General features: G+C 35.9%; 1 protein-coding gene and 1 long non-coding RNA gene across 2 annotated transcripts; both read right to left on the reverse strand.

Moving 5' to 3' along the window:
• Positions 1-6,471: 6,471 nt before the first annotated feature.
• Positions 6,472-13,897, reverse strand: LOC104105734 (uncharacterized). Its single transcript, XM_009614124.4, has 5 exons — positions 13,440-13,897; positions 10,810-10,863; positions 10,649-10,721; positions 8,635-8,675; positions 6,472-7,288 (listed from the first exon to the last, which is right to left on the reverse strand). The coding sequence occupies exons 1-5, from the start codon at positions 13,503-13,505 to the stop codon at positions 6,833-6,835; spliced, it is 690 nt and encodes a 229-aa protein (XP_009612419.1). The 5' UTR covers positions 13,506-13,897; the 3' UTR covers positions 6,472-6,832.
• On the reverse strand, positions 9,880-10,642 carry LOC138903940 (uncharacterized). Its single transcript, XR_011413219.1, has 2 exons — positions 10,406-10,642; positions 9,880-10,372 (listed from the first exon to the last, which is right to left on the reverse strand). It is a non-coding gene; the product is annotated as an uncharacterized lncRNA (long non-coding RNA).
• Positions 13,898-15,057: the final 1,160 nt, after the last annotated feature.

Consider the following 15,057-nt stretch of genomic DNA (forward strand, 5'->3'; position numbering starts at 1 on the left):
CCCAATGAAAACTATACAATCGAAAGTATTTAAGGAATTTTTATTTCTTGAAGAAGAGAAAATAGATTCTCAAATTATAAGCATTATGGAAAGGCAAATACACAATGGAAGAGAATCCAAATAGATGTTATATTTTTTAATCATATTCAAATATCACTGGCTAAAGTAATTCCAAAAAGTCAATAAGTGTATATCATATTTATTTGAATAAGGTAAATATATATTTCGATAAACATATTTGTTTTTAACTTATTAAAACTAGCCCTAGGGTAGCCATTAGAGAGCTTTGGGCTGTTAGTGAAGAAGAAGAAGATTCTAGAGAGAGAAAAAATGCAAAGCTCTTATTCAGTGTAATCAATCTCTGAACAGTGATTGTGCATATATATATACTAACACACTCATCTAACTAACAAACCTTATACACATGCGCTAACTAAGAACTCTAACTGATTCTAGAAGTGTACACCATAAATAACTCACTGTACAATCACTACTTATCTCTACACTCCCCCTCAAGTTGAGAATGGAAAATATTTTTCATTCCCAACTTGAAGACTAAAACTACATGTTGACGATGCCCCAATGCCTTTGTCAAAATGCCAGCTGGTTGTTCCTGAGTAGCTATGTGTGCAGTCTTTATCAACCCTTCTTATATCTTCTCTCTGATGAAATGACAGTCAATGTCAATGTGTTTTGTTCTCTCATGATATATGGGATTTGCAGCAATCTGTAGAGCAGCTTTGTTGTCACAATATAAATCCATATGCAGCTTGACACTAACTCCTAGCTCTTTCATCAGCCCATTCAAGCATTTTAGCTCAGCTACAGTGTGAGCCATGCTTCTATATTCTGCTTCAGCTGAACTCCTGGATATGGTGCTTTGCTTCTTTTCCTTCCATGAGATTAGTGAGGTTCCCAGCTTGACACAAAAACCTGTAATTGACTTTCTAGACATGGGGCAAGAGGCCCAATCAGAGTCACAGAATGCCTCTACCTTTTCTTCACCTCTGCTTGACATTAGTAACCCAAGACCTGGTTGTTTCTTAATGTACTTCACTATGTGTAGAGCAGCTTCATAGTGGGATGTCTTTGGTGCATGCATGAATTGGCTTAGGCATTGTACGTCATATGCAATATCTGACCTAGTAATGGTCAAGTATAATAACTTGCCAATGAGTCTGTGGAAGTTGTTTCTGTCCTTCAATGGCTCATCTTCATCAGTTTTCTGCACACATTCATCATATTCTGTGCTTGTTAGCTTCAGGTTTTGTTCCATAGGTGTGTCTTTAGGTTTTGATCGTGACAGTCCTGCTTCTGATATCATCTTTAGAGCATATTTCCTTTGAGACATTAGAATGCCTTCTTCGGACCTGGCAAACTCCATTCCCAGAAAGTATCTAAGATCTCCAAGGTATTTCAATTTGAAGCTTTTATGGAGGGCACTTTTATCTTGGTGTATTTCTTTCAAGTCATTACCTGTGACAAGCAAGTCATCTACACAGACAAGAATAAGCACAAACTTGTTATTAGTAGTCTTAGTGAACAATGAATAATCATGTTTCCTCTACTAAAAACCAGAGGATAGCAAGGCCCGTGTCAGCTTCACATTCCATTGTCTAGAAGCTGGTTTCAAGCCATATAATGATTTGAGTAGTATGCACACCTTATATTCCCCCTGACTACCAAATCCCTGAGGAAGAGTCATATAAACTTCCTCAGCAAGATCACCATTTAGAAAAGTATTATTCACATCCATTTGGTACACATACCAATGTCTAAGGGCAGCAATAGCTATATCAGTCCTTACTGTGGTCATCTTGGCCACAGGAAAAAAAGTATCATGAACGTCAATTCCTTCTTGTTGGGTGTAACCCTTAGCAACCAATCTAGCTTTAAATCTCTTCACAGAACCATCAGTATTATACTTGATGTTGTAGACCCATTTGCAACCTATGGGAACCTTACCAGGTGGTAAGTCAACCACATCCCAAGTATGGTTTTGTTCTAAGGCTTCAATCTCAAGGTTCATATCCTTAATCCACCTATCATCTTTAATGGCTTGTGAGTAAGAAGTAGGTTCAATATTAGCTGAGAAAGAAGTAAGAAAAGACTGGAAATGAGCACGGAGATGAGAGTAAGAAGCAAAATGATGAATGAGGTAAAGGCATACAGTAGAAGCTGAAGGTAAAAGATGGTGAATGTAATCAGTTAGCCAAATGGATAGTTTAAGTGTTCTACCAGATCTTCTGGGCAACAAAGAATCAGTAGGGGGATCAATGGGAGGAATAAGAGGAGGATCAGAAGGATCAGGTGAAACAGCATAGGGAAGAGAATTAATAGGATCAGGAGAAGAAATAGGTGAATTACTAGATTGAGCAGGATCATTAGGAAGGGGAATGATGTCATTGGAAATGGATTGGTGGTCAGGTGTGTGAGATGGTAGAGGATCAGAATTGGGAAAGAAAGGAGATGAAATAGAAGATGGATCATAAGTAGCAAGAAACTTACTCGTGGGATGTTTGAAGAGAAATAGATTTTCATGAAAGACAACATCCCTGCTAACTATGAATTTATTGGCTTCAATGTCATATATTCTATATCTCTTTTGAGTAGTAGCATAGCCCATAAAGACACCAGGGACAGATTTAGGAGTAAATTTGTCATGAAAATCTGGTTTTGTGGAATAGCAGAGGTATCCTAAAGTTTTGATGTGAGAAAAAACAAGAGTTTTACCATGAAAAATCTCATAAGGTGACTTTCCATGTAGACTAACACTTGGTAGTCTATTAATGATATAAGTAGCAGTAAGAATCCCCTCAGAACTTCAAAGGTATGTTAGCCTGAAACCTCAAGGCCCTTCCTACTTCTAGGATATGTCTGTGCTTCCTCTCCACAACACCATTTTGTTGTGGAGTGTGAACACAGCTACTTTGGTGGATGATCCCCTTAGTTTTTAAAAGATTATAGAAGAGGTTGTTAAAAAATTCATGGCCATTATATGATCTAAAGGCTTTAACAATGGTTGAGAACTAATTTTCAACAAGATGTAGAAATTCAGTTAAAATGACACACACATCACTTTTTAACCTCAAAAGAAAAGTTCAAGTCATTCTTGAATAGTCATCAACAAGAGTAAGAAAATATTTGAATCCATTGTAAGTACAGACTCTATATGAACCCCACACATCCATATGTACCAGTTGAAAGACACAATTAGACTTGGAAGTACTAACAAGGAAAGGTAGCCTAGTTTGTTTAGCTAGTGGACATACAGGACAGTGACAAGTAGAAATACAAGACAACTGTTTATTTAGATCATGGATCTTTTTCAATACTGCAAGAGGTGCATGACCCAACCTTTGGTGCCATAATGAACTTGAATTTGACTGAATTGAAGCGGACACACAATTAGAGGCAGAAGTAGTAACAGGTGTTGAGGGATTGAGGATGTAGAGACCACCCTTGAGTTTACCAATCCCCTTCACCATGCCACTAAAGAGGTCCCGAAAGACACAAAAATCAGGATAGAAATGAACTGAGTTGTTTAACTCTTTTGTATATCTAGAAACAGAGAATAGATTAAATTGGAATTCAGGAACATAAAGAACATCATAAAGGATTTCTGAGTTAGGCAAAGTACATGATCCAGTATGAGTAACTTTAGTACTATTTTCATTTGGTAAATGTACAGTAGGTGATTTGAGTTCAGGTACATGGTATACTGATGATAGTAGATGTAAGGTAGAAACAATGTGATTAGAAGCCCCAGTATCTATAATTCAAGGTCTTTGGTTAGTAGTAAAGTTACCTGCCATGTTGGCTGAGGCATCAAGACCCTTTTCCTTATTCAGTAGCTTGAGAATTTGTTGATATTGTTCAGCAGTGAAAGGATGGACAGTTGGAACAACATTCCTATGCACACCAGCGTTGTCTTCCTCCCCAATAGTCACATTATGTGCTACAGCTGATGATTGTTCATATGATCCTCTTCTCCTGTTGCATTTGAATCCAGATGGGTATCCAATCAATTTGTAGCAACCTTCCCTCGTATGACCCTTCATTTTGTAGTAATCACAGTATAACCCAACATTTCTCTTAGGCTTAACATTGAAGGCATTTGCAGAAGCTAGTGCAGTATGATCAATATCCACATGAGCACTTCCTAATATACCACCATGTATTAGTAAATCATTGCTCTTCCTCTAACTTTCTTCCTGAATAATCATGGAGTAGGCTTGATCAAGAGAGAGTGTTGGATGCATCATGAGAATTTGGCTCCTTTGTGGTACATAAGTGTCATTTAATCCCATCAAATATTTCATGAGTTTCTGTTGGCATAAAAAATCAATGAATGGTCCTGACCTCTCACAATCACAAGGTTCTGGAATCAACGACTCGAATTCATCCCACAAATCATTTAGATTTGAAAAATATATTGATACACTAGAAACTCCATGTACCAATGAGCTAATCTCTATATTCATGTGATAAATTTTGGTTGAATTTACCTTATCAAACCTGGTCTTCAACACAATCCAGACTTTCTGTGCATTTTAGGAGAATACAATTCCCTTTCTAAGCTCCTTCGCCACCGAGCTCATTATCCACGATTGAACAATTATATTGCATTGATCCCACTGACGCAATTGGAAGGTATTGTCGACGTACAAATCTCTAGTGCAGGTTCCGTCAATAAACCCCAATTTATTCTTCCCAAGGAGTGATATTTTCATAGATCGACTCCATTCCGAATAATTTTCAGTTTCTATGAGTAATTGTGGGACGATCTGTAAACTAGGTGTGTCGGAGGGATGTACATACAAAGGATCATTACAATCAATGTGTTGATTGTTTGCATGTGAAGATCCTACTGTGTTTTCAATTGTTTGATTCGCCATTGAAGACAATTTTTGAAGTTTTGAGATAAAAAATTGAGCCTGAGAGACGATGATGAATTGAGAAATTTTTTAACCCAAAACTGAGAGAAATCAAAGAAGAGAGGAAATTTGAAGATCGGAGTCCGTCGCTAAGAATCGTCGAGCATCGTGGCTCTGATACCATGTTAAAACTAGCCATATGGTAGCCATTAGAGAGCTTTGGGCTGTTAGTGAAGAAGAAGAAGATTCTAGAGAGAGAAAAAATGCAAAGCTCTTATTCAGTGTAATCAATCTCTGAACAGTGATTGTGCATATATATATATACTAACGCACTCATCTAACTAACCACCCTTATACACATGTGCTAACTAAGAACTCTAACTGATTCTAGAAGTGTACACCTTAAATACTACTTATCTCCACATAACCCATTTACGTACATAGTATAAGAAGTTTAAATTAAGGGAATTAAATTAAACCCCCTAGCTCAATGTAGCTTTTGCCGGAAAATAAGTAATACTAACAACAAATGTTGTTATGCCTAGTCTCAAATAAGTTGGGGTCGGTTGTATGAATCATCACTGACCATGTTAATCAATTTAAGTCCTCTCATGCCAATACTATGCAGATTAATAAGTAAAAAATCAGATTTTAAAAATTAAAACTTTGAAACTTTCATAAAAGAAAGAATACAAAATTGGAAACACACAAACCAAAATAATCCCACTTAGATTATCTGTAGAGAAACCCATAACTAAAACTTCTCTCTTTTATTTTTCTGTTGCTTTTCTTCTTCTTTTTTTTCATTGAAATCTTCCAATCATCAACTTTTTCTGTTGGAGTATTTTGGTATATATTCATAGTAGTTAAAAATTGAAATTTGGCACATTGTGTGAGTTGCATATTGTCAGATCCAGCTCATTTAGTCAAACTATATTGTTACTTCGTAGGACAATAAGTTCGAAACTAAAAATACATTATGTTGTTATAACCATCAACTGTGTGTTATATTACAAAAAAAAGAAAAAGAAAAAGAAAAAGAAAGACAGAGCTAACTAACCTAATTTGTCAGTCATCCACAATCATTTAGGACAAAATGGTTGATACTTTTGAAGCCATGTATAGAAATTTCAAATTATTTCAAGCTAGCTGGAGAAAGGCTAATGGTAAAAGGACTCAAACAATAAAATGATACAACTTATATTTTGTTGTTGGTTAGGTTAGTGGTTTTTCACATGAGAGGCATGTGATCAATTCCCCTCACCAGTAGCCTATTCAGTCAAAGCTCGTCGCACTGGGCTTGCCTAGTGCAATGTGATTTGCGAGCTATTACACAGTGAGCAGGTTACCCACTACGCACCTTTGGGTAGTCGGGTGCGGGTTTTCCTTTCCCTGGGAATTTTCAAAAAAAAAATACAATATTTTTGTTAATTATAAAATGAGTAAAATTCAATATTCAAAGTTATAACCCCTGAGGTGCGAGTGTTGAAAACAATTGCAAAGATACAAGATGAGTGTCAATACAGTAACTTTGTAAAGTTGCAATGGGTAAAAAGACAAGTGCAAAACGGAGTAGTGGTTTGCTAAACAGAGAGAAAAAAGAACAATTTTCCTCTTCAAAATTGCTACATAACTTTACATGTTTGGAGGGTGATATTCATAGTTTTTGGCACCTCCATCTCTACCAAACACAATTCCTCACTTGTTATCTCCCCCTTGGACCAAAATAGGTTTATACAAAAATGAAAAGGGAAGGACTATTGTGGTATTCCCTTTCTCTTGCCATGACAAACTATTCTAACATTTTTGACGGATACAAAATGTTTTGCCTCCAAATGCAACACCTTGGACTTTCCAAGCTACTTATAAGAACGAAATTGATCTTCCACGCTAAACTTTTTCTACTCGAGGCAAGGATGTGTATTGAAAACGGAAATGTTCCTGAGTAGGATGGCTCACTCCTCATCATCGTCGTCATCGTCATCGTCGTCGTCCTCCTCCTCCTCCTCCTCATCATCATCATCATCGTCATCGTCATCGTCATCGTCATCGTCATCATCGAGCGTTGCCTTTCCTCTTGGGGGCGTATATGAAGGACAAGTAGGAAAATTATCCATGTTCATTCCATGGTAAAGTGCCATAGTTCGTAGCATTTCAGCAATTCCTTGATTGTGCTTCACCTGATAGGCTTGAAAATGGCGTATGTGATCCAAATCCTCCTCGATACTTGTTATTCGGTTGGGTATTGATGAAGATGCATAGGCCGAAGAGCGGGGTATATGAGATGGACCTGCAACATTGGATGCCTGCCTCTCATCAATGTGTCGGGCAGCCATCAACACTTCCTCACTAGGATCATATTGGACTCCTGATTGAGTACGTAAAGCTGCAAGAAGTTGTTCCTTCAAGACCTGAAATGCATTAAAAAATTCATCAGAAATCTCATATTTCACATCTTTAGCTAATAAGTTAGAGAGATACTAAAAATTGAGGAATGGTCAAGACGATGACTATTGTTCATTAGGTCGTTTGTGATGGGCCCATAAAATTTTAGGCGAATTTTGGAAGGATCTTGAGATTATGGATAAAATCAAGAATGTCCAAGGTACTCCTAAGGTACTGACGCAAAAGGTGGCAAATGCATTCAACATTTGCCATATACACTTCAATGCCCTATGCGGAGAACCTATGTCCGAGAACTATACTTTCTCGAACAATGAAATAACACTTCTCCCGATTCTAAATAAGCTAGTCCCTTCACTGCAATGCCGAACTAGAATATAAGTGATGAAGCCGATCTTCAAATGTTAATCACACAATATCCATGAAAATTATTTTCCATAACTTTTCTAATCACATCATAGAAAAAGAAAATTGTCATCATATACCTTTGAAAAGATGATCAATGCAATGATCAAAAGACATTCTCCTATATGGTAATGTGCCATAAGAGCATGTGAATATGGTCTTTCTTGTTCCTCTAAGGCACCAGGCAATACTTATAAGTAGAATATCCTTCAAAAAAGCAATACTCCTAATACTCTTGTCACTCTATTAACACCAAAATTTTGGGCATCAAATTGGGCTAGATACAAGATTGGACCTGGGTAGGAGACTCAGTAACTTATTAGGTCTTCAACAAAATGAGCTTAGTTCCAAGCAGATGATATGCAGAAATCAAATCCATAGCATTGCCAAATAAAGAAGGGAAGTTATCATTGCTGACTTCATCACACTAGGTTCTTACATAGTCCGACTAAATCAAGTAACCACCAGCCCTCAGAGTGTAGAGCAAGCAACATCTGCTGAACGTGAGAATATCATGGTTAGCTGACTGGCAATGGGAATAGCCCGATAAGCAGTTTACCACTACGGTACTAGGACACTTTGAGTAGCTTAGAAGCTTGTAGTGCAGAAGCAGAGTCCCTCTCCATGCTAATCATTTGAATAATACGTTGAGTAGCTTATATATTAGTTTGAAATGCCCTTATTCTTTTAGTTACATATAGAGTTCAATGTTTCAAGGTTCGGACAGTTCAGGAATCCTATTTTATATATAAAACCTTGTTGTATTTCGTTAAGAAAACTTTGAAGACACTTAATAAATAATAATTTGTGAATTTGATCTTTCGTTCAATTCTTTTCGATTTCTCTCCTCTTCTGGTGCTACATCACCATCTAATAACAAGGCATTAGGAAGATTGTTCATGATCACCAATGATAATATTATATAGCAAAACATGATAACTTGACCAACCTTTTTCTCAGCAGCTTCTCTTACTTTGCCCCAAAATGCACCTGTAACATTTAAGTTAATACAGTTACTAAACTTTTAGCAAAAGGTTAAGAATTCACCATCAAGGCAAGCTCAATATAGATTAAGAATTCACACTGAGCAACATGAATATAGCTAAAAACCTTAAGCACCACCGATTTGGCATTCAACTGTAAAAGGGATCAAAATAAACAGGGTTTCAAAGAAACATTTCTGAGAAGAAAAGATGTAGGCATGTTACTTCAGTCAGAAGACTTTTTTCCATAAACAGATATTTAGTAAGAAAAATTCGATGAATACTATTTGGAGTGGGCTATATAAATTCTAGATATCTACTCTGCTCCAATCAGGTCAATCTATTCCATTATTAAATAATCTGTCATTCAAATTATGTGTTCTATAAATCTCACGCTTATTCTTGCATAAGCATACTAGACTGTTACCAAACTAAAAAGGATCTTGACAAACACCATACTTAGTGTAAGTGTAACGAACTAAAATAACTATAGCTTTGTGTCAATTAGTTGGTATTGCCTACATGGATCCTTTCCTTTCATTGTGTTATCTTTTTGGATAAATCTACAATGATTTTGAAAAGTTTCAGTTATTTGAGATAACTTCCCCTATGTGACATTTGATCTACCTCATCCCCTTTTACTCCATCAATCATCATAATGTTGCACATATAGATTGGTACATTCAAATGTCTACATATTACATGCTCAAACGATGATCCTTCTCTTATTTTAAACTCTATATCTGCTACTTGCACCCTCTATCTGGTATGGTCATTTATTGTATGTCCATGTATTCAGGCTAATGTTCGCATTACTACAGCATCCATTTTTTGGTATAGGTTCACTCCCATATAACAATATAACATTACCACTCTCATAACTTGTCCTACATAACTTCTCTTTTACTTGTTAGGTATCTTAAAATATATAACTCATATAACATTTCTCAAGTTCAGTCATTCTATTGTACTTCTTTGTACTACTCTTCATTTATCATGACATTTTATTGAAAGGCTTCAACCTGAATATCAGAATTGCGTATAATAGGTCCATAATCTCGTCTTATCACACATTTTTCTTTATTTGGGCTAATTTGTCATGTAATTATGTGTCTTACTTTTAACTTATCTTAAGATCCTTATTTGCTAAAGTACTACCCAATGGTCGTAACTTCTTATTGACTCTCTTCTTCCTACTTCATAGATAGAAAAAAGAACTAGTACGTCTGTTATTTGTGGTACCCCCTCGTTTTATCAATTAACACATTATCATCTACAAAAAGTATGTGCAATGTAACCTCATCCCATATATCATTTGATTATTTAGCTCATCCTATATAGTGTTGAGTGGCTCATCCATAACCACAATGAACAAACCCGAGCGTAAGGTAGATTGATGCTGTAAAACTTTAGTTGTTGGAAAAACTATTGTTGAGGGAAAATCATTTGTCTCCTCTTTTTCACACTTGATACCAATTTTCTTACATATCCTTTATGGCCATTCTATATTTATATTAATTCTTTTCTTTACAAGCACCCCACAAAAGATTTTCATTGGCACTCTATTATGTAATTTATCTATGTCGATGCACATTATATGGAGATCCTTCCTCTCTCCCCATAATTTTTCGCCAATCTTCTTAAGAGTGTTATAATCTTTGCTGTAGATCTACCAGGGATAAGTCCAAACTGATTCTCCACCACCTTTATCACGTCACTAAAGCTATACTCCATCACTTAATTCGAAAGTTTCATCTTTGACTCATACGTTTAATTCCGATGATTCTCAAAACTATGAATATCTCCTTCATTCTCATACCACGGTACTACTTTTTCACTTGTTTGGTATCTTTTCACTCTTAATTAGTTAACATGAAGCAGCTTAATTGCAAGTTGTGTAACAAATAAGTTTTACAAAAATGGTCAAGAATATTGATCTCTAGTCATTTTCCAAACAAAAATAATTGATAATGTCCATACCGCCACGATGCATTGCTTGAATCCCAGTCTCTTGTTTATGTCCCTTACTCCATGCATCTTTCCATTGCGTTACCTGATGAAACTTTTACAGTTAGGAAGAAAAAATCAAGAAATGAATGCAAAGGTTAACACAATGCTATGTGGAAAAGCTTCTCTTATACCTCCTCTTTCTCTAAAGACTGAGTTGCTGTTCGTCTTGATGTGTCTGAATCAATCTGTAATACAAGAACAATTCAGATGAGAGTCCGGAGTTAAGAGGATATTGAAAAGCAGGGAGCGCAGAACAATTAATGATACAGGGGTTGGAAGAGCAAAATGATTGGCATGAAGCATGAGACAGATGAATTCAGTTTTCACTTTTCAGCAATACCTCCTCCATCTCAGTCCCCCCTCCCCCCACCCTAACCCTTTTTTTAATGACCAAGAAATTCAGAAGGCCAGTGGTGCACGGTCGAAACTCGGTAAATAATGTGTCTGCCGCTCTACACTTCTCCACTCTATAACAGTCCAAAATTAAGCTAGCCCAATGCTCTGGGTTTAGAATTCCTCTTGTTTCACTTCTTCTTTACTTACATCCTTATCAAACAAGGTAAATGTAAGTTACCTCAACTTGTAACTCCCATTTATATCTTCCTTTCCATCTTAGCTAAAAGGAATGTGATGCACAGAAACATATGAAAACAATATGACCAAGAAGTCAGGACATGAAATCAGCTCATTTAATTTTGTCCATCATACGCTAAAAAACAGAAAAATATTGTTCTCGAAAAAGAACAGAATACTTATAAATTCAGACTATAAACTAATACTTATGGAGTTATTGGCCTATTGAAGTGACCTACATATTAACGACCATCAATGAAATTAAGCACATATCAGTACTGAAGGCAATAGACGTAGAGGAACAACACTGGCCGGTGAAATCTACCAAAATATCCTTAAGCATGAATCCCCAAAGGAGACTTGCTTCAAGAGGCTTCTTACCATAACTCTAGCATGGGATTCAAAATGTATATGACTTCACTGGTCGTTCAGTTATATCAAAAATTTTAGAACAACAAGGATCAACTAAACATATTTGAGCATCCTAATTAAAGTCACAAGGAGCACATGTAAAGTCAAATTCTGCCAGTCTCAGAATTATTATATAAATTATTTTCATCATTGTAGAGTACAACAACAACAACAACATACCCAGTGTATTCTCACAAGTGGAGTCTGGGGAGGGTAGAGTGTACGCGGACCTTACCCCTACCTTGTGCAGGTAGAGAGGCTGTTTCTGATAGACCCTCGGCTCAAACCAACCATCAATACAGCAGTAAGAAAAGGAAATACAACAATGAAGTCATGAAAAAAATTGTAATAATAACAGCTAGATAATAACAACAGAAGCAGCAAGAGATAGTAATTGTAGTCTAAGAACAAGACAAAACTTAGACTAATACTAAAACTACTGGTAAGGAACAGAAAGGAAGCACGGTCAGCTACCTACTAACCTACAAGCTACAACCCTGATTCTCGATCTCCGCAACCTTCTATCATGGGTCATGTCCTCGATAAGCTAAAGATGAGTCATGTCCTGCCTAATCACTTCTTCCCAATACTTTTTCGGCATTCCTCTACCTCTCCTGAGACCTACCATATTCAGCCTCTCACACCTACTCACTAGCGCGTCTGTGCACCTCCTCTTCACATGCCCAAATCATCTCAGCCTCGTTTCTCGCATGTTATCCTCCACAGGGGCCAGCCCCACCTTATCTTGAATATCTTCGCTCCTGACCCTATATCTCCGAGTATGCCCACACATCCATCTCAGTATCCTCATTTCCGCTACCTTTATTTACTTCATCATAGTAAAGTATATAATGAAATATATTGTAATGGCGAGCGAGGGCACAACGTTAGAATTTTTCCTATCATGAGCTATATAAGATTGAATCGAGGCGTGCAAACAACCTCTTTGCATTAAAGTAAGGGAATGGTTTGCGCAGGTATTCAGCCACTCTCCTCGGGTCCTACACTAGCTGAGGAGCAGTTTGTGCACAAGGTAAGCTCTTTTAGTATAAACTAATATAACAAACTAATTCATGTAACAGACAGATGATAAACCAGAAAATGAGATTGCTTCAACAAGCTCTGAATCCAAGAAAAGAACAACTTTCCACATTGGCATGTCTACTGAGCAATGTCTTATACCACGGGTGATACCTAGTGGTCGATGAAGTGGATGTAGTGGCAGAGCTAGGAATTTATGCAATTGATTCAAAAAAATGTTTAAATCTCACACTTGGGACTTGAACCAATGACTTGAAGCAACTATTTAAACCCCTCTTCCACTAAACTAGAATCATTTCTTATATCAAGAGAATTCAACAGTTCATATAAAAACATATAAAAAGTTTGTTGTATCATCCGAACAAAGGGTATTCAATAGAATCACAGGGTTCAAACCATAGGATAGACAAAAAATTGTATGGGTATTCAATAGAATCACAGGGTTCAAACCATAGGATAGACAAAAAATTGTATGGGTGATTTATTCTATCTAAGCCGTGGTGTCAAAGTTAGTCTAAGCCGGACACCTCCAATATCATAAAAATAAAAAAAATAATATATGGACAAAACCTTAAACCGCCCAAAAAGCACAAAAACAAAACTGGCATAAGAAATGGGACTTTAGGGGGAGACACATGGAGTTCTCCCATTTTTTAATCGGAAAATGCCAACCACTATCAAATAAACAATTGTTTTTTGCATGTAATCACGATATGGATGAGAAAGAGAAGTTTACATGATAATCACGAAACCTGACGATCGGGAATCGTTCAAGAAGCCGTCGAAATTCTAGCTCGTCCATGGCCGTAAATGGATTATTTTTCCTTTAATTTGCCTTCGTCAGATTTGTGACGAAGTCTTTGCCTTCATCAGATTTTGATACCAAATTTCATTTGCCTTCTCATCAGATCATAACTAAGTTTCCATTGGCTTCCTCAGATTTGTGACAAAAGTTTCCTTTGCCTTATCAGATTAATAACAATATTGTTTCGTTTGCTAATTCTTCAGATTTTCACAAAGTATTTGTAATAATTTTGTGAGATTTTTGACAATATTGTCAAAAAGGTAGCAGTGCTTTGATTTGAAAATTGAATGGAAGAGAAAGGAAGGGAAAATAAAAAGGAGAAGAAACGAGAAAGAGAAAGAAATGAAAGATTATTTTCTTTCCCTGCTTCGTTTGAATTGAAAATTCGAATTAGTGAATTTATTCAAAAAACAAAAAGTATTTGGTAATAGAATAACATGTGTTCTAAAGTTTTTTTTTTCTATGAGTATTCAAAGGTTATATAAGTGTCCACTTTTATTGAGATGGTATGCAAAAATTAATAAAATCGAATTAGGGTGTGTTTGGCCACTGCTACAGTGTTTGTCAAAAAAATTAAATAAGCATGTTTTATATGAACAAAGCAAGATTTAATCGGTGATAGATATTAATGTATTTAGGAAATATTAAATGTGTTGTTACATACTTGGTAAATAAAATCTTTTAATTACCAAATCAAATGTTATTAGTTACTAGCTAATATATTATAATGCATATTTTCTTTTTTAACTTAATAAGTATTAAATAATTATAGTTCGATATAGCAAGAGTAATACCCCCAACACTAGATTGAGAGCATAAGTTGTACGGACTGGCGTTGTGAGGTTGAATTTGTGCACCAATAGCGCAAGACGTAGCGATTCGCGCTGGCTGCTGGATAGAGAGCATAACATGATTGTCATCACAGCTAGATAACATCGGGACGGTTAGGAGTGTACATGGACCGGGTTGGTTCGATTTTATCAAAATCAAATCAAACCAACTATATCGGTTTGGATTGGTTTGGTTTTATCGGGTTTTTTGGGTTTTTGGATTTTTTGTTACTTAAATATTATTTCAATCTTACTTTGTTAAATATTTGATAAGTAAATATATATTTAGTAAAAATATAAAAATTTGACAAACATATTATCGATTAAAATATTCTTATGGGAGAATTCTATTAGTAACACATAATAGTTATTTTTTTAGTCATCTCGCAATAATTTTTCGTTGATGTACATTTTCAGGTTAAACCGAATTTAGTAATTAAACATAAAAACCAATATGATACATAAATATTAATAATCACTTCACATTTGAAAAATATTTAAGAATTTAATAGATCTTAACATATGATATGAATATGGAAGAACAAAGAGATAGACGCATTCCAGTAACACTTGATAAGAAAGTGATCATACAACTGTCACGACCCGAAATTCCCACCTTCGGACCGTGATGGCGCCTAACATTTGACTTGTTAAGTAAGTGTGATGACCCAAAATATCATCTTTAAATTTAATAATTAATTATGTGATCTAAGCACTAT

Source organism: Nicotiana tomentosiformis, chromosome 1 (genome assembly GCF_000390325.3).
Source record: "Nicotiana tomentosiformis chromosome 1, ASM39032v3, whole genome shotgun sequence".
In the NCBI taxonomy this organism is placed as follows: Eukaryota; Viridiplantae; Streptophyta; class Magnoliopsida; order Solanales; family Solanaceae; genus Nicotiana; species Nicotiana tomentosiformis.